Below are 12,393 nucleotides of genomic sequence, written 5' to 3' on the forward strand. Positions count from 1 at the left end.
CTTCTGATCCAAACAAGAGAGAGCCAAATCTAAAGTCAATATTTAAACAGGAATAAAAACAGCATGAAAAATCGAAAATGCTTCAGTCCTTGGATTTTCTTTTAACAATTGCGTGGAGAACCACAACAAGCTTCTATATATAGTTCTTTTGTAAAATGTATTAAGAACTTGTCTCTGAACAAAAAAAGAACAGATAAAGATCAATCTTAAGACAAATGTCTACTGTTGTTGACTCAATAGAAATGGTTTTCACTTTTCAGCTTCTTACCAGCGATTCTTCTGTTGTAGTATTCTTGCAAGCTTGTGTTTGTTGAACCAATAACTTTTATATCTTTCTTCTCCGTCTCTCGCCGTTTCTTCAGCTTGGATAAACTAAGTGAACCTTCAACTGAATCATTGATGAGGAAACAACTTTCAATGGAATGTAAAGAAAAAATAAAACAATAGACGAGTGAAAGAAAATAAAGAACTATTCCAGGTTTCACACCTTGCCATTCCAATACAACTCTTTGTTCACCCTTGACGAGTTTCTGGTATCGGTCTATACGTGAATCCTCTTGTATTAACTCCTCAACCTATAAATTAACCAAAAAATGTAAAGAACCATGTCAGGCAACGAAATTGAGAATTTGTTATAAGAACATGATACATGTAACAAATTGTTAGAGATAGAGAACAGAATCAGATCAAGCATATCTGTTACTGATTGATAGGCAGGACCAAAAACAGCATTACCTTACTCCATAACTGAGGGTCTCTTCTTTCTCTAGGCAAAAGTAGATAATCACGTAACCAAGATGCGATAACCCAAGGAACGCAGTCACTAGTGTCTGAAGAATTTGATGCCAGTGCATTTTCTTCCAGAAAGTCACAGACCTAATGAATCAATTCAAACTAAACCCCTTTATATATTTACACCAAGACAAGGAATAATTAGACTAAATCGAGATGCTGTGCGGATCAAAGAGGTACCTGGTTGTATAGCTCTTCCACTCTACGTGAAAATTGTCGCTTACTTCGAATTTTCCTACGCAATATTGCGCAGCCCACTAGCTGTACATCTTAACACTGTAAACAAGCTTGAAGATGTTGATAAAGTAAATTAAACCACTCAAAGATTGGTCTTTTTTCTTTCTAATAGTACAATACCATTACACAGGAGGATGAGATGATTAAGATGTTTCTCAAGAGCCATTGATGGATGCGGCAAGTCAAGGGTTTGTAACTTTTGACAACCGATTCAGGACACTTCAACTCATTAATCCTTCAAATTTAAAAAAAAAAAAAGATAAAAGTAAGAATCTATAGTGAATAGTTTTAGTAACCAATAGAATCCATTTAATCAGTGATGAAAATACTAACCCATTAGAATTAGTCCTTTTCTGTAGTAGCTCCGTGACAGCTTCTACAGCCTTTCCTTTTACAAAAATGTAAGCAGACTCGTCTAATGTATTCAAGAAACCGTTGCTACGTAGATCTTCCCAGACATCATTCTCCGGAACCTAAAAGATCGATGAACACAATTACTCACTAATACCACAAAATGAGCACACAAGTAAATCAAAAACACAAAATCATGTTAAAGATAATAAATCAGAAGCATACCCATATTTTTCCAGTACCATAGCATTCACTATCAGCATATGCCTCACAAACCTTTCTCTCAAAATACCCAACCTGGATCCACAACACAACAAAGTGGCCATTATAAAAACCAAATCATTAACAAAAACAAGAACAACAAAAATAACATAAAAATCTGATTTTTTTCGAATAGCTCAGATACCAATTTCTTGGTTAATTCATTGATTTCTCCATCTTCTACACATAAATTTCCTTTCTTTCTGTATCCATGATTACATTTCAACTTCCTTTGGTAACATTCTCCATTAATTGGACAAGGTTCACACAAATCTGTAGTAACAAAATTGATTAAGTAATTATTCACGTAATTACACAATTTAACCATGAAATAAAGGAACTGAGTATGAGGTTTCCGAGCTTACCCAAGTCTGAATCGAGGGAATCAAAGTTACTATCGCAGAAAGATATAGTAGGGTTTGAGCTCATAGACTTAGCGAGGAAATTGCAGGTAAAAGCCACCGTACAAGCCACAAGCAAAACGGTAAGGAGTCTCAAGAACTCATCTTTGGAAGGGAAGAAGCTTTGTGGTGGCTCCGGTAATGCCATCGGAGAAGATTTAGGGTTCCGTTCTGGTCTCCGATTTGGGTCCTTCCTTTAGTATCAAATCAATATATGAGAAATTTTCCACAACACTTTAATTTCCGAACCAATTTAAAATTTGGGAAATGTTATATATTTTGAGGCGGCTATTATGGGCTTACTATTGACCCATTTTGGGCCCAAAAAATAAAATATTAGGTCCAGATTATTTCCGAACAGAAAACTTATAAAAGCATCTTCGTGTCAAAATAAAGAAACTTGTTTCGCCGCTTTGTCTTCTTCCTCCTCCTCGCATCACACAGTCTCCTCCCCACTCCAAAATCTCTCATACTGTTCCATTGATTCTTCTTCCATAGGTATACTTCTTCCTGATTTCGTTTCTCAAAAGTTAAAGTTTCAACGTTTTTATTAAGGGTTTCGCAAAATTGATAAACCCTAATTCTTCTTCTTCTATTTTTTGAGAGTTTTTTAACCTAGATCTGGTCGGAATTTTCATGGATATTTAGTTTTTGTATCGATTTTGTTCGTTTTTGATGTATAAAACCCTAATTGCGAGTTTTTGGTGTAATCGCGTAGATAAACCCTAATTTAATCTATTTTGCATTACAGGTGTTTTGTTCTTTTGATTTTTTTTTTGTAAGAATGGTTGCAATACCCAAGCTTAGGATAAAGTTTGGTTCTGTAGGTTCTGTCAGAACATCCCAAACGTTTCCGGATAGTGAGAAGAAAATTGAGCATTCGTTATGTGAAGACTTATCTCGTTCCTCCGAGCAATCGAAGAAGCGTGGACCTAACGAGATAGAGGATGTTCAACCTAAGAAGAAGCAGAGGCTAGACCGTGATTTGTGTAGTCAGTGTTTAGCATTGTTGAGGTCTTTGATGGAGCACCCTGTTGGATGGGTTTTTAACAAGCCTGTTGATCCTGTTGAACTGATGATTCCTGATTACTTCAATGTCATATCGAACCCTATGGATTTTGGCACAATCAAATCGAAGCTTTTGAAGAATGAGTACAGTAACGCTGATGAGTTTGCAGCGGATGTTCGGTTAACTTTTGACAATGCACTAAAGTATAATCCTTCGGATAATTGGGTTTACAAGGTTGCAAAGGAGATGAAGGATGTATTTGTGGTCAGATGGGAAGTACTCAAGAAGAAAAAGGTTTCTAAATTATCCAGGATTGGAGTTACAGAAGGTTGTAAGAGACAGCCAGTTGAAGTCGTTTGTTCAAGACAGAGCAAAAAGGATACTCCTGCTGTGACGCCGAAAGCATTAGCAACGAAGGTACGCTATGATCAGAATACTAGACTTGTTACTGTTATCGTGGTTTAAGTTTCTTACTGATAGGATTGTCATATATTTGATTTTTCCAGGGGACTAAGAAATTCGATCAGGGACTTGGAGTCAGCTCGGGTGTGAAAATCCCTGCGAAAGGTATATTGTTGGAGAAATTGTATTCTGCTTTTTGGCTTCTAAGCATTGGAGCTTATCATTTGTATGACATGCAGGCTCAGCTCAAACTGCAGCCTGTAAGTGTGGTTCATGTGGTAAAACTATTTGCATATGCCTCAAGTCCTGTAGCTCATCCGGAAGCAATAATTTAATGGTATATACAGACTCTCTCTTTATCTTTGACAAATAGAATCTCCTCTTAGTCTTGTCACTAGCAATAGGACTGATGTTCCAATGCCAACAGGATTGTCAAGTACAAAACACTTCAGGTGCACAGGCGAGTGAGTCAGAGCCTCAATGCAATGGTGAGAAATCCTAAGCCATCTTTCTGAGTTCATTCCAAATTGCCATTCTATTATCGCTACTTTTGTAACAATGCACTTTTAATTTCTGTATGAATGAAGGGTCTGTGACTTCAAGGAATGAGAGAAATGGTAGTGGCCATTCTCAGCTTGATAAACCTTCAAATAGTGCTCTGTTGGAGAACGGTAAGTTGTTTTTTCCTCTCTTATGCGGTCAATCGAATCTGCGGAATTCCTCTTTTGGTATAGTTTGGTTTCCTAATACCATTCGATGATTGCCACAGAATTGAAAACGGCATTGCCTTCTCTGCCACCAGTACCTCCTGAGAAGGCTCTTCGTGCTGCAATACTCAAAGCTAATATGCGGATACCATTCTAAAAGCTAAACACAGAAAAGTCCTTGAGCAGGTAGGTTACATTACTTTCTTGATCCCCATTGCATAAACAGAGACTTTCGACAGCTTATGTTTTACTGAAAGTTGTTGTCTTATTTGTTGACAGAATAACAAAGCTGATCTAATTAGAATACAGATAGAAAAGGAACAGATGGAAAGAGCACAACGTGAAGGTATCCTTTTACGTGTTCTAACGGAACTACAAAAGGCTCAAACCTTTTCAATGTTTGCCTCTTACGTTTCACAAAACATACAGAGAAAGCTAGAATTGAAGCTGAGATGAGAGCTGCTAAGGTTGCCGCACAAATGAGGGCACAAGCCGAGTTGAAGGAAAAACGTGATAAACAACGGCTCGAACTAGCAGAGGTATTTTGCGGCTTCTTAAAACCCTTTTTTAACAGAGTGAAGACTGAAGAACCAAATGATTCTAATATCTGTAAACATGTCTACAGATGAAAAGAGTCTTTGATTTTGAACGGAACAACTACTTGAGATTGGAGAAAGAATTTAGGAAAGTCTGTGGTTGCTCGAGTCTGACAAGAATTCGCATACTGGTTGAAGAGTTGGGTCTGGTTTTAAGAAGTGATGACTGTCCGGAACTGGAAGAGACCGGGTCAGAAATTTGTGATGCGATGAGATTGGAAGATCTCGAGGAAGGAGAGATCCTGTAGAGTTTTCTCTAAAAGAAACCTCTTGGATGTAAATTTTGACCAGAACGCGAATGCTTTGTTGTGACGTTAACTTTTGTCATAATTTAATGCTCGTGGGCTATGCATAATGTATATTTTAGTGAATTTTGTTCTACACTGTCATTAACCGTCTGTTTCACATATGATAACTGTTAGTAAATTAATTTTAGATGTCTTAATGCATATCACCATGCTCGCTATTTACACAACACAAAGATAATAACTTATTCATTATGTGTCTATATATATGTTCTGGTGACATCATTTTCAAGTATATGTATCTGAAAAACATTTAAAATTGAAAATGATGAAAGTCAATATTCATTTAGATGCATATTTATTTGATAAGCATATTGATAATTAAAAGATATGATCTTTATATTGCTCTTCCATTCTCTATTTGCAATGTATAAAATATTAAGTAGATTTGTTGAGGTGATTAAGATTTCTTGAAATCTACCCTCGTTAAGTATTATTGTGATTTTTTTTTTGTATACCATAAGTGTATCATTAATGATTTAATATACACAATCTATAGATAATAATAGAGAATAAAAAGCTCTATAGCAAAACTAATAAAACTGAGTTTTTTTTTTTTGGTCAAACTAATAAAACTGAATTTACAAAGTGCAAAGAGTGACATATAAGCTCTCTCTCTCTCTCTATCTCACTCTATAAAATAAAAACCCATTAAATTATCTTGAGAAATTTTTCGTTTAACCTATAATCGAAGAGGAAGGAGAAACAATGGCAGAGAAAGCGAAGAAGAAGAAAAATGGAGGCGGGAATCAAAGAGTAGCGTTTTACAAGCTTTTCACGTTTGCAGATCGATATGACATCTTTTTAATGACCATCGGGACTATCTCCGCCGTGGCGAACGGCCTAACTCAGCCGTTTATGACAGTACTCATGGGGCAGCTCATTAACGTGTTAGGTTTCTCCGATCATGACCACGTGGTTAAAGAAGTCTTCAAGGTTAGGATTTCATACGGTTGGTTATGATTTCTGATAGCAAAGCAAATTTTAATTTGACGTGATGATGTGTTCTTTTCTTGTTGTTGTTATATGAATGCAAAATCATATATTCAACAAAAAAAAAATATAGTTTTACAACAAGTGCAACTTAGAGAATAGACAATTTGATTAAATTCAAGACGTTCACGGGGACGGTACTACGGGTGAGAAACCAATATTGCAATCCATGTGGAGTTTTCCAAATGTTTGATTGTATTGAACCTGTTCCAAACGTTTTTGTCGATAAGTTTTGTGAGTTTTGCAGCCGGGATCGCACCATGGCGCCTTCCGTTTTGCTCCCTCCACTAGCTGTGATTGAAAGCTATGAATTTCTTACGGTTTATATCGATTTGATTTTCATAATTAATTAATTTCAGGTTGCAATGAAGTTTCTTTATCTTGCGGCCTACGCCGGTGTTGTGTCCTTCCTGCGTAAGAAATTATGTTACTCTTTCTCTATTTATCCTTTGGCCTAACTTATTTACAAAAGGACTTTTTCGTTCTTTCGCAGAGGTCTCATGCTGGATGGTAACTGGTGAGCGTCAATCCACCAGAATCCCCCATCTATACCTAAAAACCATATTGAGACAAGACATTGGCTTTTTTGACACTTAGACAAACACCGGTGAAGTCGTCGGAAGAATCTCAGGAGACACCATTCTTATTCAAGATTCCATGGGAGAAAGGTTTTTTTTTTTATATATAATACACGACTGGATGTTTCTTGCATCACAAGTTTCTGAAACTTCTTGTTTTGACTTTGATTTGTTTAGGTTGGGAAAGTCACACAGCTCGTTTCAACATTCGCTGGTGGATTCGTGGTTGCTTTTATAGTAGCGCAGGAAACTCACGATGGCTCTACTTCCGTGCATTCCTCTAATCGTGGCCACCAGTGGAGCAATGACCCTCATCATGTCAAAAATGGCTGTACGTGGTCAACTTGCTTACACAGAAGCTGGTAACGTAGTAGAACAAGCCGTTGGGTCGATTAGAACAGTGAGTTTGTAACACCCAATTTTCATGGCATGTCACAGGTTAACTTATACCACAAGTAAACCATACATAACCGAAAATAACCGAAATATTCCTTAAATCAACTTAAAGGTCTTTCAGACCATCCTTTAAACGTTAAACCGAAACTAACAACCAGTTCGATAAATCCAACAACGGAAAATAAAAGAATAATCTCCAGCTCCTAACACTAGCACCGACTCTATCAACTACTCCTCATGGTTACTTGCAAGAGAAAGAGAGGGGTGAGCAATCTAGGATTACTCAGCGAGGGCAAGCCTTAGGGCTCACGAAGTCTTCATACACAAACATGCTTAGACCATCACAAAGTCTAAACCTAAGACAAGCAATCAATCACGTGTCAACAACACACGCACCAAACAAATGAGACTACGTCCTATCACCGCCCTAAAGACGGGTCGGATACAACGTGTCACCACACGCTATCCTCGTATATTATCAGATCTCTCATGCTTTCGCACTTCTTCATGCACCATGCTTACGGAACCTCCATGCCTCTTGCACTTCGTCCTAGCATCAATCACTCGTGCTCATGCTTACTGACCCCAAGCGCCTCTTGCACTTGTTCCTAGCACTGCACCCACGTTTGCTCGTCAGCTATCCTGATCTACCCGCATACTATGCCAGTAGACCACCACAAAACTACAAAGATTTCTCCTTGCAGGACTCTCCGCGGCTCACCCGCTTCTTCGTGCCTCTTAGACACATTTGCTCCTCACACTCAAACAATTTATTTTATCACACAAACATGCATAACACACACCACACAATCCGTTTTAAAATATCTAGTTCTTTTAATTGTCAAATCCTATTACTAATGGTTGTTCACTACATTCTATATAGTAAAAAAAAAAAAATTATATATATTGTGATTATACACTTAACAATCAACTATGATTATTTATATATAATCCATAGGTATACTCGGATTAACCTTAAACTAGGTAACTATCTAAATATATCGACATATGAAAAAGACACCAACTAGTGCTCATCTTAGCAAATTTGTTGATCCTCAAATAAAAGCCAGCAACGATAGGAATCCAATCCAACAATGATCTTTAATCTGCAATGGTTTAGATAAAACAATCAAAGATTATTTTCCATTAATAATCCATGGTTTAATCTAATTATCACACCCGATTTTATTGTGCTAGTGTTTCTCTAATAAATTAGTTAGATGTAGTTTAATAGTTAAATCAAACTAACAATCTAATAATTCATAATACCACCCTTTAGTCCACGTACGTTCATATGCTCCCAGTTTATTAACAATTCCTAACCAGCCACAATACACGGTTCACCAATATTAAATTAACCATCGTCATCGACCACATACGTAACCATGCATGACACAACAAACAACTCATGCACGTACGTTCCATAATCAAGTTTCGGTTCTGGCCTTTAATCACCTGGTCTAGTTGGTTAATTATTGGTTTAGCTATGAACGAACAATACAACAACAACAACAACAACACGAGACGTAAAGCTTCGTCGTTACCTCTTTCCGCAACTTTCCTCGACGGCTTGACTTGACGAACTGAACGGCGAAGTGGAGGACTCGGCAACACAGATCTGCGGTGGTTTAAGCTTGGGAATTAGATTGGTTCCAAAAATCTATGAAAACACAACATAGTTCTCAGGTTTGGTTCACGGATCTTACCTCTCCGGTGAAGACGTTTCACACGGCGGCACAGGCTGAACGCGGTGACAATCTCCGGTGTCTCTAGTGGTGCTACAAGGGTTCGCAAACAAGGGTCAAGTTAGGGCTGTTCCCAAAACAATACAAAACCCGAGACTAGAGTTAGGCGGAGACTCACCGTGGAACGTGACGGCCAAGGGTTTCTGTGACTTGTCTCGAAGTCCGTCCCCTCTTTTTATGCACACGCGGGGAGATTAGGGTTTGGTTCGGGCTTGACTCGCTAATGGGCTCGGTTTGGGCCTCACGGTTTAATTCTGAAACCGGGTCGTTACAGAGTTCTTCCGGGGTTTTAAATTCTCATGTTTGAAAAATAATAACATATCAATATTTTGATTTTTTTAATTTTATTTATTCAGGTTGTGGCGTTCACTGGAGAGAAACAAGCAACGGAGAACTATGAGAAGAAGCTTGAGATTGCCTACAAATCTATGGTACAACAAGGGCTATACTCTGGTCTAGGCATTGGGATAATGATGGTTGTGGTATATTGTACCTATGGTTTTGCGAAATGGTACGGCGCTCGGCTAAAAATGGAAAAAGGATATAATGGAGGTCAAGTCATAAACGTGATTATGTCAATCTTGACCGGAGGAATGTGAGTAAAACGATTAATTACTTGTCCTCTAAAAAATCTTAACTTCTTACACATTCAATTGATCACTTCGTAGGGCGTTGGGACAGACATTGCCTTCTCTTAACGCTTTTGCGGCCGGGCAAGCTGCAGCTTACAAAATGTTCGAGACAATTAAAAGAAAACCAAAGATCGATGGTTATGACATGAGTGGAGTGGTTTTGGAAAAAATTAAAGAGACGTATACTTTCGATAACCGGCTAGACCAGACGTGCAGATTTTTGGTGGTTTTTCGTTGACTGTACCGAATGGCATGACCGTGGCTCTGGTGGGACAGAGCGGAAGTGGAAACTCAACTGTGATCAGTCTAATTGAGAGGTTCTACGTACGATCCAGAATCAGGAGAAGTTTTAATTGATGGAATTGACTTACAGAAGTTTCAAGTGAGATGGATTAGAAGTAAGATTGGTCTCGTAAGCCAAGAACGTATACTTTTTGCGACCACAGTTAGGGAAAACATTGTTTATGGCAAAAAAGGTGCGTCTGATCAAGAAATCAGAACCGCACTTGAGCTCGCTAAAGCCAGTAAATTCATCCATAAACTCCCACAGGTAGTTAAACTTTAGTTATAACCAATTTGGTCGGTACGTAAAGCAATTGTTTAGATTTCTTAGTTCTTTGTTCTTTTTTTTCCAGGGTTTGGAAACGATGGTAGGAGAGCATGGAACACATTATCAGGTGGGCAAAAGCAAAGGATCGCAATTGCAAGGGCGGTTTTAAAAACCCTAAAATATTGATTCTTGATGAAGCTACAAGCGCTTTGGATGCAGAATCTGAACGTGTGGTTCAAGACGCTCTTGTAAAGCTAATGTTGAGCAGGACCACTGTAGTGGTGGCTCACCAACTTACTACCATTAGAACCGCCGATATGATCGCTGCCATGGACTCTGATTCTTTGAACGAGCAGAAAACTTTGAAATAATTATTTTGTCAACAACAATTGCACAAGTAAATCGATAATTGCTAATATAAGTTGTTATGGCTTTGTTGAGGGATGGCTAAAAGTTAAAGAAAGAAAAAAGGTGTTGCATATGGCCGACACGGTCTATCTTTTATTCTTTGTTGGTTGTTCATATGTCATTATAACTTCTCCATGCAGTTAATTAATCACTCATGAATTTTATTTAGTTTTTTTTTTTTCAATGAATGCTAAAATTTATTCAAATAAAAAAAGACCGTTGTACAATAGTTGCGTCCGTGTGTTTGAAAAAAATTAAAAAATTAAAAGAAGCATCAGAATAAATAAAGAATCAAGCTCTAAGCAATAGAAAATCTAAGAGCGTGTCTGGAACCAAAGGTGCAGTCCATCTGTGAGCTTGTCTGGGCGGAGGCGACATATAGAAAGAATCTTGTTGCGGATCAAACGGTCCAGAGTCTTAACAAGGTGAGTCCCTGCACTGGGGGAATCACCATGGCGACGCTTGTTCCGTTCACACCAGATAGCATGATTTGTAGCTTGAAAAACCAACCGAAGAATATAGCAGGAGGTCCCAGTGCAAGTGGAACTGGATAGAAGGGAGAGGATCCGTGGAAAGGAAGTCGTGTAGTGGTGGCGAAAAAGTTTCCTTTTTAACACTGCCCAGACCCGAGAAGAATAAGGACAAGAGAAGAAAAGATGCTCCACCGTTTCAACTGGTGCTTGGCAAAAAACACAAGAGGAGGATACGCTTCTGCCCCACACAGCCATGTGATCGCCTGTTGTGAGCCTTTTCCGCACTGCAAGCCAAAGAATGAAAGAAAATTTAGGAACAGCATCAGAAAACCAGATGGCCTTGGCCCAGGGCACCGGAGGTCGAGATTGACGGAGCTGCAACCAAGTTTCTGATGTAGAAAACAAGGGAGAAAGTTGCCATTGGAGTGCCTCCATAAAGCCACATCTCCCTCTAGGGAAGTGCCTCTATTACGGAGGGCGGCAATTTCTTCTTCTATGGCATTCAAAACAGCTGTCCTGTGTGAATTTTATTTAGTTTACTGATGGTTCGATCTTATTTTGGATTAATGATATCCAACCAATGCTCATTGATGTATTATATCATTCGGAACACCATAATGTTATGTAGTTTTGAGTGTAGATATGATATGATTTATAATTTGATTAAATCACACCAATATATATGTTCTAAAACCTGTTAGACGAGACCTAGTAGATGGCACCTAATCATATACGCACACTTTTCTGTGTTCAAATTGGCTAAACATGTCAAATAATTTGGTGACCGACCAAAGAACCCAAAAACTATTTTATAAAATGGAATATAGTATTTGTTACAAGAATTTAGTAATGTGATTCACTTTGTACACATATACAAGTTCCCGACCATATATTTGATGTGACTTGATTTTATATGTAACTAGAAGAACGCATCTAGAAGTTCATAACTGCAAGATACAGGAGAATAAAAAAGAATCAAGTTATATAATAAGTCAAGTGAACATAATTGTTGATATTTTGTAGTGACTCTCACGAAGGGCAAAATCCTAAAATAAAAATTTGAGGAAATGACTCGGGAAAGACTTAAAAAGAAAGAAGAAGTAAAATAAAGAAGAACGACCGGAAGAAGTCCGGGAAAATATTCGTGAGTCGGAGAATGGCCGAGCCAAGACTGGAGTGACTGGAGGTGCGATCGAGGCCTTAAGACCAATCAAAAATTAACGGTTTATGTGGAAATGGCATCCGCGGAAGAGTCGGGTAAGTACCAGGGAGGAGTACCGAGACGTCCAAGAGATGTCTGGGTAATGTCCGAGAAAAGATCAAGATGACCGAGGAAAATCGAGAATTTCGGGGATGGTCGAGAAAATTGTCCGAGAGGCCGAGAAAAGTTGTCCGAGAAATACCGAGAGACCGACAGCGTCCGAGAGACCGAGGGAATTGTCCGAGAGATATCGAGAGAACCGATACTGTCCGGGAAATGCCGAGAGGAGCGTCCGAGCGAGACCGAGGAGACCGAGGAATGCCGAGAACCATCGGATGAGAGACGGGTTTTGACGA

At 38.5% G+C, this 12,393-nt stretch overlaps 3 protein-coding genes and 1 long non-coding RNA gene across 11 annotated transcripts; 2 read left to right on the top strand and 2 right to left on the bottom strand.

The window, feature by feature from the left end:
* Positions 1-69: 69 nt before the first annotated feature.
* On the bottom strand, positions 70-2,294 carry LOC104760246 (uncharacterized). 7 transcript variants are annotated; one of them, XR_015589344.1, is made up of 10 exons: positions 2,007-2,292; positions 1,787-1,914; positions 1,606-1,677; positions 1,363-1,502; positions 1,150-1,264; positions 973-1,053; positions 736-894; positions 488-575; positions 269-388; positions 70-174 (listed from the first exon to the last, which is right to left on the bottom strand). XR_015589344.1 is itself a non-coding variant. In XM_087500037.1 (10 exons), exons 1-10 carry the CDS (start codon positions 2,188-2,190, stop codon positions 161-163), a joined length of 1,083 nt encoding a protein of 360 aa, XP_087356163.1. In that variant the 5' UTR covers positions 2,191-2,294; the 3' UTR covers positions 70-160. The 7 variants fall into 7 exon arrangements, 2 of the variants coding, with proteins under 2 accessions (XP_087356163.1, XP_087356162.1); XR_015589347.1 differs by having other exon boundaries at positions 736-876; positions 973-1,068; XR_015589348.1 differs by having other exon boundaries at positions 973-1,068.
* A 150-nt stretch (positions 2,295-2,444) lies between these two features.
* LOC104760249 (transcription factor GTE12) lies at positions 2,445-5,205 on the top strand. The gene is given in 11 exon segments (XM_010483145.3): positions 2,445-2,540; positions 2,794-3,468; positions 3,558-3,618; positions 3,693-3,790; positions 3,881-3,941; positions 4,041-4,124; positions 4,223-4,294; positions 4,297-4,346; positions 4,440-4,506; positions 4,590-4,699; positions 4,786-5,205. Coding segments are annotated over 10 exon segments (1,464 nt in total). The 5' UTR covers positions 2,445-2,540; positions 2,794-2,826; the 3' UTR covers positions 5,005-5,205.
* A 424-nt stretch (positions 5,206-5,629) lies between these two features.
* LOC104763051 (ABC transporter B family member 7-like) lies at positions 5,630-7,130 on the top strand. The gene is made up of 4 exons (XM_087499818.1): positions 5,630-5,997; positions 6,414-6,468; positions 6,548-6,722; positions 6,810-7,130. Exons 1-3 carry the CDS (start codon positions 5,770-5,772, stop codon positions 6,649-6,651), a joined length of 387 nt encoding a protein of 128 aa, XP_087355944.1. The 5' UTR covers positions 5,630-5,769; the 3' UTR covers positions 6,652-6,722; positions 6,810-7,130.
* A 776-nt stretch (positions 7,131-7,906) lies between these two features.
* Positions 7,907-8,931, bottom strand: LOC147921347 (uncharacterized). 2 transcript variants are annotated; one of them, XR_015589230.1, is made up of 4 exons: positions 8,892-8,931; positions 8,735-8,806; positions 8,573-8,646; positions 7,907-8,134 (listed from the first exon to the last, which is right to left on the bottom strand). It is a non-coding gene; the product is annotated as an uncharacterized LOC147921347 (long non-coding RNA). The 2 variants fall into 2 exon arrangements; XR_015589229.1 differs by lacking the exon at positions 8,892-8,931 and having other exon boundaries at positions 8,735-8,866.
* Positions 8,932-12,393: the final 3,462 nt, after the last annotated feature.

Source organism: Camelina sativa, chromosome 18, assembly GCF_030686135.1.
Source record: "Camelina sativa cultivar CO46 ecotype springtype chromosome 18, ASM3068613v1".
Taxonomy (NCBI): domain Eukaryota; kingdom Viridiplantae; phylum Streptophyta; class Magnoliopsida; order Brassicales; family Brassicaceae; genus Camelina; species Camelina sativa.

Coding starts and splice junctions, on each gene's coding strand:
- LOC104760246 (XM_087500036.1), bottom strand. CDS start 2,190: ATGGCATTACCGGAGCCACCACAAAGCTTCTTCCCTTCCAAAGATGAG. Junction 1,265..1,362: donor AAAAGGACTAATTCTAATGG/GTTAGTATTTTC, acceptor TTAAATTTGAAG/GATTAATGAGTTGAAGTGTC. Junction 389..487: donor AGTTGTATTGGAATGGCAAG/GTGTGAAACCTG, acceptor TCAATGATTCAG/TTGAAGGTTCACTTAGTTTA.
- LOC104763051 (XM_087499818.1), top strand. CDS start 5,770: ATGGCAGAGAAAGCGAAGAAGAAGAAAAATGGAGGCGGGAATCAAAGA. Junction 5,998..6,413: donor TGGTTAAAGAAGTCTTCAAG/GTTAGGATTTCA, acceptor AATTAATTTCAG/GTTGCAATGAAGTTTCTTTA. Junction 6,469..6,547: donor CGGTGTTGTGTCCTTCCTGC/GTAAGAAATTAT, acceptor GTTCTTTCGCAG/AGGTCTCATGCTGGATGGTA.